The sequence below is a fragment of the Brachionichthys hirsutus genome, unplaced genomic scaffold, assembly GCF_040956055.1.
Source record: "Brachionichthys hirsutus isolate HB-005 unplaced genomic scaffold, CSIRO-AGI_Bhir_v1 contig_1405, whole genome shotgun sequence".
Taxonomy (NCBI): Eukaryota; Metazoa; Chordata; class Actinopteri; order Lophiiformes; family Brachionichthyidae; genus Brachionichthys; species Brachionichthys hirsutus.
Genome location: NW_027180323.1, coordinates 611,634 through 625,372, shown reverse-complemented (window position 1 = coordinate 625,372; position 13,739 = coordinate 611,634). Strand labels below are relative to the sequence as shown.

At 41.5% G+C, this 13,739-nt stretch overlaps 1 protein-coding gene across 1 annotated transcript; it reads right to left on the bottom strand.

Annotated features, from left to right (window-relative positions):
* Positions 1 to 546: 546 nt before the first annotated feature.
* On the bottom strand, positions 547 to 8,252 carry LOC137912741 (CD44 antigen-like). The gene is made up of 8 exons (XM_068756876.1): positions 8,186 to 8,252; positions 2,987 to 3,152; positions 2,668 to 2,810; positions 2,515 to 2,568; positions 1,600 to 1,992; positions 1,120 to 1,182; positions 898 to 976; positions 547 to 760 (listed from the first exon to the last, which is right to left on the bottom strand). The coding sequence occupies exons 1-8, from the start codon at positions 8,250 to 8,252 to the stop codon at positions 547 to 549; spliced, it is 1,179 nt and encodes a 392-aa protein (XP_068612977.1).
* Between the last annotated feature and the right edge of the window lie 5,487 nt (positions 8,253 to 13,739).

Sequence of the window (13,739 nt, the reverse complement as noted above, 5' to 3'; positions counted from 1 at the left end):
GGAAAATATTGAGGAAGTTTTTCTGTAATATATCCGGTAAAATACCACCCAAGTCATTGTTGATGTACCTTTATTGATTTTCATCTGGGCAGAAACGCCCTGAAATTTAAAACCACCCATTCCATAAAAGACAGTAAATTAATTGAAATTTGGGTCCTTGCAAATTAGATTCTCACAAATTCCTTTCTTTAAAACCAATTTCCATCCAGACGCATCGCAAAGCAAAGCATGCAAATGAACAGCTGCGACACAGTGCACGCTCACACACACCACCTGCTATGCACCAGCGCTTTCAGCCTGAACAGCTTGGCATATGGCACAAGCAGAATTCTCCACGTGCTTTGTTGGACCTCTCACTTTGTGCCTCAGAAATATACTCTTTCTTGACAAAAAAAGCAGACACGCCCTCGCTCAGTCTCCTTCCAGTGTTGCCACCAATTTTACCCCCATCATTTGGAGCCCCCCCCCCCCCCCCCCCCCCATCCACCTCCATCCCTCCATCCTTCCTAATCTCACCTACGCTTTACTCTCCACCTCTAAACTCCCTCACGCCAGCTGTTCTTTATCCGGCGACTCTTCCAGCGTGATGACGGTGAACTCCTCTGTGTTGCCGTTCTCTTGGATCTTTTCTTTGTTCATGAGGGTCACCATTTCCTGCTCTCTCTCCTGTGTGTGGGAGCTGGATGCTGATGCTGCTGCCCCATTTCCCTCACCGCCATCTTTGGAAGTGATCATCAGCGTCTGCTTTTTACCGCACCAGCTGCAAGGGCACATTTTTTTTTTTTTTTGTCACATCTCAGTTTGAAGCAAAATATGTAAAAACAAATATTATTGACGATCGCCTGCTGTCTCAGGAAGTTAACTTTGTAAGTTTAACAGCAAAAAGAACAGTCATACCTTTTTCTTTTGGCAACAGCTGCACACACAAGCAGAATAGCAGCAACTGCCACAATCACGCCGATGACTACCAGCCAGTCTGGAGGGAGAAATAACAAGCCAGCAGGATTGAAGCTGTCAGTCAAAAATAAAAAAGTGTGTGGATCCACATAGAGACTTTTCCTCAATATAATCTCACAATGTGCTCTTCAAGATGTGTGTGAAGTGATTTTTGCCACTCACTTGAGGAACCACCGCTCTCCTGTTGACCTGGCTCGGGCACTGCAGGACTCGGGACCTGCTCATCACCATTTGGCTGTTGCGGTTTTGGAGCTGCATGTCAGTCAAACATTTGAAATTGGCTAAAGCTAAATATATATAAAAGAATATAACAATGTGCCTTATTTCAAAGTGTTCTGTTTGTGTTGAATATAGTAACCTAGAGAGAAAACTACTGACACACCTCTTGTCAAAAATGTGCTCCAGAGCTGCGCTCAACACTAGGGGGCGCTATGTGTTATTAATGTTCCTTTAGTGCCCCTCAAACCTGTTGTATCTAATATCACAACGTGTCGTCCTTCATTAAAACTGCTTGCAGTGCTCCTTTTTTTGTCCTGTAAACTTTTTTCTTCATTTCACTGTGTAGAAGGTATCGTATGTGTGTGTGTGTGCGTGTGTAGGCGTGTGTGTGTGTGTGTGTGTGTGTAGGTGTGTTTGTGTGTTTCTTACGTCCCGCCCTGCCATCACGTCCGTTGTCCTCTTTGTCTTTTTCTACTGGAGGTAGTGGATTCTCAGGCTCTCCAAAAGGGGCTGTGGGAGAGACCTCCTCTTCCCCTTTAGCGAGAGGTGGGAGCATCCCAGAGCCAGCGGGCTGGTCAACCTCTCCAGGAGAGAAAGTGATCCCTGTGTGGTTCTTGCTGTGTTCAGCCAGGTCCTCTACCAGAGCAGGACCCGCTGTGAAATTCATTGCCTCCTTTGGATCCTGGGTTGGGGAGGCAGTTTTCTCAAGAGCTCCTTCTTCTTCAGGCGCCACAATGGGGTCACTGCCGTCCCAAGGTTCTGGTTTCCTAGAGGTACCCTGGCTTACTGCTGCTGGGGACTGTGTTGAGGACTCATCTGATTGGACAATGGAGAGAGCAACGCAAAGCAGTCACTTTTGATATGTTTCAGAAATATTGTCAGAATCTACTTTGAATATTCGTCTCAGTGCTGCGACATCCCTCCTGGACTGTACATGGTTTCTTACATTTCAGGCTGCCTTATCAAGTCAACATTTATGTCGGAAATAAAAGACGCATGCTCATTATCATGCATGGCTGACAGGGGCTGTATACATATTTAGATTAAAATTAGTCATATAAGAACTGTTCGAGAACGGCCCCTTCATCGAGGAAGAGTCCAACTGAGTCCTGCCTTTACAACAACAACAAAAAAGAGGCTTCATCAGTTGTGAAAAATGTATGAAAGAATTCTGAAATATTAGCTTTGTCTGTTTCATCAACGAGGCCAAATACATAAAGACCCAAATTGGTTTAGAAATGCTGTATGTTTTTGAAAAATGTTATGTATACATAATATGAACTGTATACGACTGTTTAATTTTGAATATATTGTCACAAATGTGCGTATTGTACTAACCTGATTCATCTGGGGATAAGTGGAACTCGTTTTGACAGTCCTCGCCACGTTCAGCTGTCTCATGGGAATCAAAGAAAGTAGATGTAACCAAAATGGAGATGTAAACGGACATAATATTACGGTGTAAAAGCATTATCATGTGGATAAAGTCACCCGATTCATCGTAACAATAGGCATCAAACAATTCTGCAGCATCTTCTTGTGGCTGCTCGATCAGTCCGGTCAGGTTCACGGCACAGTTCTCATGGGGCGTGTGTCTGAGGATGGCCGTGCTCATATTGTTGGTCCAGCCATACCTGAAGGCACAAAGAATATGATGTTTGCATTTTGAGTTTTTAATTTAAATAGTGGACTTTCATAACAATTTCGGGTTGATTGAACACAACCCCCCCGAAACTGACACATTTCAGAACTTTGTTTTGTTTTGTTCACAATAATGAATATAGTTCAAATAATTGCTTTGTGTTTTTACCTGCACGTTTCCATTCCAATCAAAAAGGCGTCATTGACTTGTTCTGGACTTGCCATAACAGACTCCAGCTGCAAACACACCTTCTGAGCAATGTCAAAGTTCAGGGAGTGACGCTTTTCTCCCTGCACAAGAAAAACGCCGTCATAGCTGCAGCTGCGCTCGTTCACTGTAGGGACAGAAGGAAAGATGCAGGTTCAGCCGCATCATCAACAGTTGGAAATCTGTGCAGAGTTTGCACGGCTTATGTTTTTAGTGATGAGTCTAAATAATTTCTATAATAATATTTGAAAATGTTATGCAGAGAAAATGACATTTAAACCTGGGCATTTGAGACTGATTTGATTTCCTTGTAAAAACATGTTGTTTAACATATCATTGGATTTTAATCCTCTTTTCATATATCTCCTAAAACAAATATATATTTACAAATATTTACAATAAACAAGTAGTTAGATAGAGAATAGGTTCTCGACATGACACCAACCGCCATCTCCGTTTTCATCCCAAACCCTGACACCTTCCTCACGTCTTTGCTGACGCTGTGGTTCAGACTGAAAAGGCTGAACATAGGAGCTGATCGCTGCTATAGATTGCTGCTATAGACCGCTACGATACTCCACAACAGCGGTGAGCTGGGTGGTGCAACCATAACTTCACACCCAGGACGCCTTGTGACGTAAACAGCATCAGCGCACCCCAAACAAAATGGATTTTACAGCTTATAAGAAATACTTATATATTTTTGTCTATGTATTTACGTAGTAGAGGTATATTCTTGTATTTTTAGGCTGATTAGTAAAAACCAGTCAGGGGTCCCTTTAAATGCACATATCGTTTGATCGGGATCATCACCAAAATGTTTCTTGCTATCTTTATACACCAACTATGAAAAGTAAGTGAATCGGAGTTGTTGTGTATTTTTAACTGATTTTTGGATCCGTAAATGGAGTTTTCAATGTTAAAATAAAATACAAAATCCTGACCTAATTATGGATCAGATCCACAAGACATTTTGCATGATAGTGCATATCAGACCCTTTTATCGGTGAATGAATTGAATGCATATTTTACAAGATAAGTTTTTTTTTAAAGCCTCCATTATAAGTAAATTGAAAAATCCAGATTTGTTTTGTACCCAGATGGGTATCCGGATCGCTTTCACAGTTTAATAGGATTTAAGTTCGACCAAGACCCATCTTCAGATTTATTTTTCATCCAGCCGTTTTTCAGTAAAACTGACAAACAAACAAACAAACAAACAAATGCTGTCAAAAACACAACCTCCTTGGCGGAAGTAATAATCAGTGAAAACATACTTGCGAGTTGGATTTTGAGTCAGCGTTTAAATGGGAGTCACGAGTTCACTGGTTTGCTCAAATGAGCTCTCTGTCAGAGAAACACGGATCATGAGACCGGCAGCATTTTCATTTTCTGTGTTTAGCCCCCAGGCCTCGCCGAAGAGATGGTACTACTCCAAACAAAGTGTGCAAACAAGCACGTGTTTAACACTTAGAGAAGAGGGAAGGACCGATCAAAAGAATGTGTTGGGAGAGGCTGTGAAAGATGCCTAATTTTAACTCACAAACAAGACACCACATCTAGAACTAACCATAGGTCACACATAATAATTCCCTGGAACCATATTCCCTTTTCTAGTTTGGGAGGAAGTAAACATGAAAACATACAAGGAGTTGGTGAGAACGTTCTTCCTAAGCTGCAGTCGAGGAACCATGGAATCCTGATTCCTGTCATATCTCACAGTCTTATAATTCAAAGACAGAACAGTGTGCTTAAATATAAGCAAAACTAAACTTCAGTTCTTCATGTCTGAAGCTTCGTTCAGAGTTATTAAACAGAACTTATGGCCATTTGTTGTTGTATTTTAGCGTTTGGTAACAGACTACAGCAGTTAAAAGTGAGTCGGCAAAATGACTGTACAACTCAGCCTGCATTATGAATAGAGACGCATAAATGGCAGAAGAAAAGCAAAGCAATGTCAAAATATTACCATGAGGAGAGACAAGCCAGAATCCAAACACTTATGAGACTAAATGAGAGTCACAAAATTGTTATTTGTTAATTTCTGTCCATGTTTGGTGCGGTTCTTTTGGACAAAACCAATTTTGAAAAGAATATTATCGATATATCATTCTCCCCTCAGGCCGTTATGAGTAAACAGAGCACTTGCAGCGTGAGCAACTTGCTGTCTTGGCAAGAAGAGTCTCTCTTTCTCTCTCTAACAAACACACACACACACACACACACACACACACACACACACACACACACACACACAGAGAGAGAGAGGTCTGAAAGAACCTTAACACATGCCGCCACATTGCCAACGTGTCCCTGAAAGCAAAGGGACCTGGCCTTGCAAGCCTGCCTGCAGAGATCAAAGTGAGGGCAGCTTACCATCGCTGAGCTGAAAAGGGGTTTGACATGAATCTGAGGCGTTATCATTAGTATGCAGAGGGAACGGTCATGGGTGTCTTTAAACAGTCAAGAAGGCTAAGGCTCCATTGTCACCTAATAGAGTTGAAACCACGGCGACTGCAACGTCTGGCTTCAACAGAGCAGCTTGCCAAAACTTCCATCTGCTGTAGAAGTAATAGACGAGCGTGGCTCTCCTCTCATGCTTCACTTTCCCGTCAACTCTCTTTTTCCTCATGTTTTCTTTCATTGCGTTCCGTTTGTCTATCATATACTGCACCAACCATAAAGAACAAATTACCCGGCGTGCAGCTGTGCACACACACACACAAGGCAGATAACGGCTCAGACACACACCCAAACGTCGTAAACCATAACAGCAAAAGAGCCAGTGAAGCTCAGTATTAATGTCAAAGTTGTTAACATTCTAATTTTTATTGCCTCTCTCAGATGAACCGAACTGAAAATGTTTTTCAATTTCAATGATTCCAAACAATGATCTGGATTGAAGAATTTAATTATATCATATTTTTCAAGATACAAATGTAAAGATAAAGAATAATTTAGTACATTTTTTATTAATATTTTTGGGTGTTGACCCTTGTATATAAACAGCATGGTGGAGCAGTGGTAGTGCTGTTGCATCACAGCAAGAAGATCCGTGGTTCAATGCTTTTCTGTCTGCATGTTCTCCTTGAGTCTGGGTGGGTTCTGCACAGGATCTCCAGCTTCCTCCCACCTTCAAAAACAAGCACCTTTGGGGAATTTGCCACTCTAAATTGGTGTGAATGGGTGTTTGTGTGGGCCCCTGCAATGACCTGGTGACTTATCCAGGGTGTACCCCTCCTCTTGTCCAAAGTCATGTTATGCTCCAAGTTATGCTCCAGCATAAACCTGTAACTCAGATTCTGATAAGAGGTTGAAGACAAGGTGATTTCTGATTGTCTCGTCTTCAAGAAGATGACTGACTGAATGATCATATATTTCACACTATATTTATGTTAAAGTCCATATTTTAAAACATCATTGACAGCATACCTGAAGCCAGGTATCAAACACCTCACTTGCTTTTTTTTTATAAATCCAAATATGATGAAGCATGTAAGATGACTTTGCAAACCGATGGACAACCGAATCTTTGAATCAAAGTAAACGTATAGATCAAGTGATTTGCTGTTTTGCCTGGAATAAAATCACTTACCGTGCAAAGGAGGGCATGTAACGTAGGAGTACTCAGAGTCTGCACTGGGACATACTTTGTCTTGGTCAGAACCCAGTCCCAAGTCCACAGGGCCTCTAAGCCCCCCCTCCCCTCACCTTTAAAAGCAATGCAGGTCCATAGAAAAGACTACCTGCTAGAATCACACTCAAACTGCCCTGCTGCTTAAATGAGAAACTCAAAAGTTAGGAGAGAACTGAGAGTTTTCAGTGTCGCGAAAAGCGTTTCATTCGATCATCAGATCATCACATAATTTGCCTTAGAGACATGAAATTGACAACTTATGACGTTTGGAAGGAATCACAGACAATACTTTCTTTGTAGTCCCATGAGCAGCTGGATTTATGATGTGCGGAATGAAATTTGAAATGTCTTGATTGTATTTTGTTTTTGGCAACATACAGAAGAATAGAGTTTAAAGATGCAACAGAAGAAATGTTATTAATGTAATGTACGTGTTTATGACTGGATTGGAGATGCCAGCTACAAATCACCAAGATATTTTATGTGGAAATAGATGCCATTGGTGGACCATCATGAATCCACTCTTTGTCGATCACGTGTCCAGCTCAATAATGAGCTTCAGCCAGCAAACAGCTGGACAATATCTGGCCCAAGGGCGGCTATAAGCACCATGGGGTACTCAAATTAGTTTGAATGCTCTAATACAGAGACAGATGTGCAAACGCATACAGACTCAAAAGTCCCCAGCACAGCAAGGCGCCAAACACATATTGAACCAATGGATAGGTTCCACCCTCTTCCCTCCTTCATGAAGCATGAATTGAAGATATCTGTGAAATCTCAAACTTGCCTTTAAGCACTACTCAAATCTAAGGCTCAATGATGATTGTACTTTGGTGTAGAGCCAGAAGAAGCCCCTGTGAACAACCACTTCACCACCTCCTCAAGAAGAGAGCCAAATAATGAGCCCAGACCTGTTAGAGCCAGTGCCAAGTTCACCTTAGCAAGAAAAAAAAAACATTCAAAATCTCTCGCAGAAAGGGCACAAAAGGGACAAAGAAAATAGGGGAAAACAGTGCGAGGGGAATGCTCGAGGTAATTCTGACCATGCTGTGTGTCAGAGAATCGAGTTTTAAGCATGGTAAAATAGACAAATATATATATGTATAATTTTTCTCGCTCTAATTTTGCTTTAAAAAGAAGGATTACACAGATCCTTAAAAAGCCCCATTAAATCAGGCACTTTTCCCAGCATGAATGTGTGTGAGACGGTGAAAGAGCAAGACTGCCTGTCTCCTTTGTGTCTACCAGGAGTCTCAGCCTGCCAGACATGAGCCCGTCTGCGCTGGTGTAGCACGCACTCAGCCGGCATCCACTCATCCATTACACAGCAGACCACAGCCTCGTTCATTCACTTCCACGTCTATACACAAACACGTATTTAAATTTAAATCAGGGGAAAAAAGGGGAAAAAAGAATCCAGTCCGACAATAAAATCTGAAGAGAAAGAGAAGCTGTCTGGTAACTTTGTCACGCAGAATAAGGTAAAGAATTAGAAATCCCCAAACAAAGAACCCTCTCACCTTGAAGCTGTTCTGACCCGGAGGAGGCCAGTAATCCAAAGATGACCCCCAAGAGAAGGGTCCACATCCTGGACAGAGCGTCTGGCGATGCCTGGGCGAGTAGCTGGGGTGGAGTAAAGGTGTGTAACAGATCTCCTCTGGTCCTGTCTTCTCTCTGCCAGGAGTGACGTGTGGTTTGTGTGTGTTTGTGTGCGTTTGTGTGTGTGAGAGAGAGAGAGCTAGAGAGAGAGAGAGTGCAGAAACCTGTCACTGTGGATGGAGGTGAATTGAGTGTGCGGTAGCTGAGCCGACTACTTTGCTCCAACTTTTCAAATCCGAATCCAAATGTCTGTGTCTGGTGACACAGACACAGAAGAGGAAGAGTGGTTCATGTGAGAACACACCCTTCTGCCTCTCCCACACTTGCCCCACCTCTCCTCCCACTCCACCCCAGCACAGCCTCCCTTTTCCCCTCTCTGTCTCTTTAACTCCCCCATTTTCTTTACGATTTGAAGCAAAGAAAAGATGGATAAAAAAGATGACATTTCCTTCTGTCTGGCTGCTTATTCGAATTGCCCTCCCCAGCCTCCCTCTTTCTTTTTTTACGTCCACGAGTGCGACAGCTTCTGAGGACGCATCTGGTCTTTTGTTCAGTGCTCTCACTCCACTTCTGATTCATCCAATGTTCTTGTCTCCTCTCCCCCTCCTACATCTTGCTGTGATCCTGTGCCACCAATCAAGGTCACATTTAATTCACAGAAACACACCTAGTCTTGAAGTTTTACTTGTCCAAATTGAAAACTGCTGCACAAACGCCTTATCTTTTTGTTCCTGTTGATTAGCACATGTATCTGACATTTCACTTCTCAGGGAATCCCCCCTGGCGATAACGGAATCTTGTGCTGTTTGCTTATGAAGTAAAAGTCTGTGATGCTAAGACCCAACTGACCTGTAATTCTGTGACTTCCCTAGCAACCAACTGTAATTAATATGTAATGGCTCAGCATTGGCTTGTAGCGCTGTCAGTTCAAACAAACATTCCAACCGGAGTAAAAAAATATTAAAATAACAAAAAAGATACTAGTCTTATTCTTGCCACTAGAAGATGTCCACTGCACAATTTAACTGCGGTCCATCCAAATGCTGTTGAGATATTGTTTCAGATTAGAGGCACCTGGAAGATGAAAAAAAAAATAGATAGATATTCTGACCAAGATGTTTTAATAGTTTTTAGTGACCTCCAATTTGGGAACAACCACAGAGCAGCGCAACGGACCGTGATTAACCCAATGATCATTAAAAAAAATCTAAATCAATGTTTTTTGGTTGAATTCAACCACTAAGGTTTCACAACCAGACACTAATCAGTAGCTGAGAGTGAGTCACCCCTCTTTCCATGGAGATACACACCATTTCCTGTTTTAGCTGTTGCCATGGTAGCACTGAATTGCAGTTCTAAGGCAATAACAGAACAAAAAAAAGAAATTTGTGAAATACACGACAAATCATGTTTCTTATTGATAAAGTCTTGTTTCTTTCACATAAATCTAAATATTTCCCATTTATATAGGCATGTGTGTACATTGAATTCATGTATTCTCACCTTGCCAACAGCTTGTTAAATACTAAAGTAAATATATCTGAATTGAAAATGATGTATGATCCAATGTGACGACAAGAACCGGAAAGAAAAACAACGATATTGAAATCCAGACACATGAGATTGAGATGGAAAGAAAAAGACTTTGAAGATTATCCCAGTCTGAGTTTGTTTCCTACTCAGAACAATGACTGTCCTAGTTTCTTTCTGTGGACAAACAAACGTTGACTCAAAATGCAAATAGGACACACGCCTTTAACGAATGGTTGGATGTGATTGATGAAATGTATTTCAAACAGCTGCATATACTGTACAAGTAGTCCCATGCAGACAAGAATCAGAAATGGGAACAGAGCGCCCCAGTCAACTTGAAAACGCTACAGAATCCACAAAGCACCTGGTCACAGAGTGTCTAAGCAAAATAAATGCGCTCATCTTATTTGAACTAATGTTTAAGCTTAAACATAAATGTGATCGAATGACTCATATGTTCCCTTTAAAGATGAAATTGTTCTGAAAGACAATGTAAAAAACAATAGCATTGCCAGTCAGACTGGCCTGATAATGACCAACCAGCTAACCAGGGGTTCTAAATTTGAACAGTAGACCAAAAAAAGTATGATTACTGGGAGTAAACAGTACACAGTTGTGTACAGATATGACTGAGCCCTAAATTTAACATCAGACTGCTTATTCAGTCAATAAGCATGTAAAAAAAAAAAGGGAGCAGGACTTTCCATGAAGTTCTTCAAGGAGTCTTTATGATTAGGAATCATTGCGGTACTGGCAGACCTATGTCATCCTCCTCAGCATTCCTGTCCGCCTCCATGCCTTTTTCCTTCTGACCAAGAGTGGCCACTGGAATGTGATGAGAAGATTCCAAGACGGCCTTATATGTACATTAAAGTGTGGTGAATCCACCACTCGGTTTCTGAGCAGACAAGTGTTTGCACAGATGTCGCATGACGACAAAGTCTAGGGGGCGTCCAGCGACTGGTAACAGTCATTCATGCACAAGATTATAGAAAGCAATAGGCTCCCCAACATCTGGACGTGATCCAGCCGAGGTAGGAAACATGGTCTCGTAGGACTCTTTAGGCAGGTGTTTGTTTCTTCGTGTGAAAATTCAACTTCCTGTTCAACTGACACTATTGAAATACAAACATCCTTCTTAGCTGCTGCATGCGCAGGAGTTCTCTGAGGAGGGGAGGAAGGTTGTCAGGAGGGTGTCCTTTGTTAGGTGCATTTGGATAAATGCTTCCTCACCCTACAGTGTCCTACAGGATAAATCAGTTATCCAGGCTGCATGGGAGCATAGCTGAAGCTTCAGTGTGGGTCACATGACAAGTGAGCACATTGATCGTAACCTCTCAGGTGAAACGTTTGTAGATGTCACCGGGTTTCTGGTTAGTTTACATGCACTTCCTTTATAAGAGGACATATAGGTATTCGGATGAATGACGAAGAGGTGTAAATGTAATGCTCAAACAGAAGAGGGGTGACAAATTCATGGTAAATCAAAGTCGACATCTCAATTCACAAAAAAATGCTAGCAGTAAGGGAAAATGGGGAGACCAGAGGAAATCCTGACAACAATGGTTGAACAAACTTGAGCGTGAGATAATGTGGATGACGGCAAGCCTCTGATCAAGCCTTGTGATCATTCGCAAAGCCCATTCACACAGGGAAATATGCGACTCTGTGATTGAGAGAGTCAGGAAGGGATCCCTGAGAGGCAAAACAGAAAAAAAATCATGCATTTTTCAATGATATTAACATCCATTTGACTAGGACTTAAAAACATAATGTGTTCCACACATCACTGGGAGGGTCTGGATGGAGAAAGGGTGGAGCTTGTAGACTAGTGGACTGCATAGCACCATGCCCTGTGATAATTCAAACAATTAAATTAAATTAAATTAAAAATCGGAAGTACACACACTTCTTTTGCGTCAATCCCTCAAAATGCTACAAATCAAGACATTCAAATATCAGCATAACAGAACATAACAGAAACACACACACTTTGGTAACCACAGCAACCAGTTCCGTCACCTTGCACCGTGTGTCCGTGAGTCTGACCCACACGCCAGCCAGAGCCTGCACAGAGTTCATCAAAGCATCTGTGGGATTTCCTATTCCTGAGCCAAGCCCTTCTTGAACCCTTGAATAAAAGAATATGAATTCACCATATTAGCATGCAGTACCTACCAAAGTAGAACGTAGGGAATATAGACTACTAGTCTGATAGTAGTCTGTTTCATAGGCAGGTTTCACAACATAACAATGACACAGGGAGGCTTTATCTTACTTGACTCAAATGAAAGATGGCGCAAGACCGTGTGACAGCTCAGAAACCTTTCTCGGAAATTTTGCACTTATATATCACCGGCTATGACGTTTAATTTTGTTTTCCTGTCAGTGCGTTGCTGGGGTAACAACGTCCTGTGCTTCCGTTTTTTTCTATGCATGCTAATAAACACCAAGTACCAACACATGTTCCTTCATGTCACTTTAACTTATTCCCCCCACCCCACGACATGGTTTGGTGGCAGGTTACACACATTTTCTTCCTTTGCCGAGCTGCTTCTACACACATGCAAATACTGTACACGCCACAACAGTTGGAAGTTAGTCTATACCAACTTTTCCTCAATGTCCCACTTTACATTGAGGAATAGAGCACCGTTTTTGTCTCCTGACCTTTTGAGTGGAACTTCCATCACCGTGGTAACTACACACGTGTACAAGACATTGAGCCATTCCATTTGCCTTTAATGTAAAGAAAATACACTAAAGGGCGGAGAAGAGCAGTTATTTGTGTTACAATCATTGTTTAATCCTTGCAGCCTTGGTTATTGAGGCTTTAGAATGATACGAGTCAAGTTTATTTCTATCTCTACGATCCTTAATTCCTTAAAGAAATGTAGAAAACGCACTAGAAATCACTTCATGCAGCAAAAAAAGAAAATAAATACAAAAACATGTGCATATCTAGGATGATCTGCATGACTGGTGCTGATACACACGTTAACAGCTGTTCTGCTCATGCTAAAAGCAAACGTGAACGTCTGTTAGCAGAGGCTGGCCTGTAAACTCAGCCCAGCAAATTATCCTAATTGGCCGCTATCAAATAATTATTTAATCTCCTTAGATCCTAATTAAAGAGAAAGGGACCCACACATCTGGGGTTTAGCTCTAGAGCATCATGAAGGTGGGGAGAAATCTGTTACAATGAAGCACACAGATACTTCATGGCTGAACAACGCGCTTTATTAGCATCTGAGAAAAGAAAGCAAATGAGTTGACGTGATGGCATCCGTTTAAATAAGTTAAAACATAACATGAACAATTCAGTTCTGCAATTGTGTCTGAATTTTTTAACAACACAAATGGTTTATCTATTAGAAATTATATTTTGTACAGATGTTTATAATAAATACATTTAACAAATGAACACTGCATGGGACAAGTTGTATTAACAACTGGATGTACTGGAACAGAAATATTTACAGTAACCGGACAGCAGACCGTCACCAAGGCAGCTCAGCTTCCCTATCATGCCATTGCAATTATAAACATTTGTACCATGACAGACTAAATATTTGACTCCATAACACGGAAAAATCACGCTCCTTGAATTTGTTATCACATGAGTATCACGCAGTTTGATTCCAGAAATTAAATGGTTAAACTAATAGCGATTTTTATTTAATAGGATCTAACTATCTTCCACGGCAAGCTACTTTTGCACAATTTGAATAGATATTTACTGCACCATTCCAAAATTTAATGGGTTCTTCCTTTTTACGCGTTTGACCCTCCCACGAAGTCCCATGAAAAACCAACAAACGCAAGACAGAAGAAAGCTGATGAAAACATGATCTGCTTGATGGAGGTAACCAGAATAACCAGTTTAGATATACATGACTGCTGCGATAGAGCAAACACTCCCAATACAACGTGTCTTAGCAA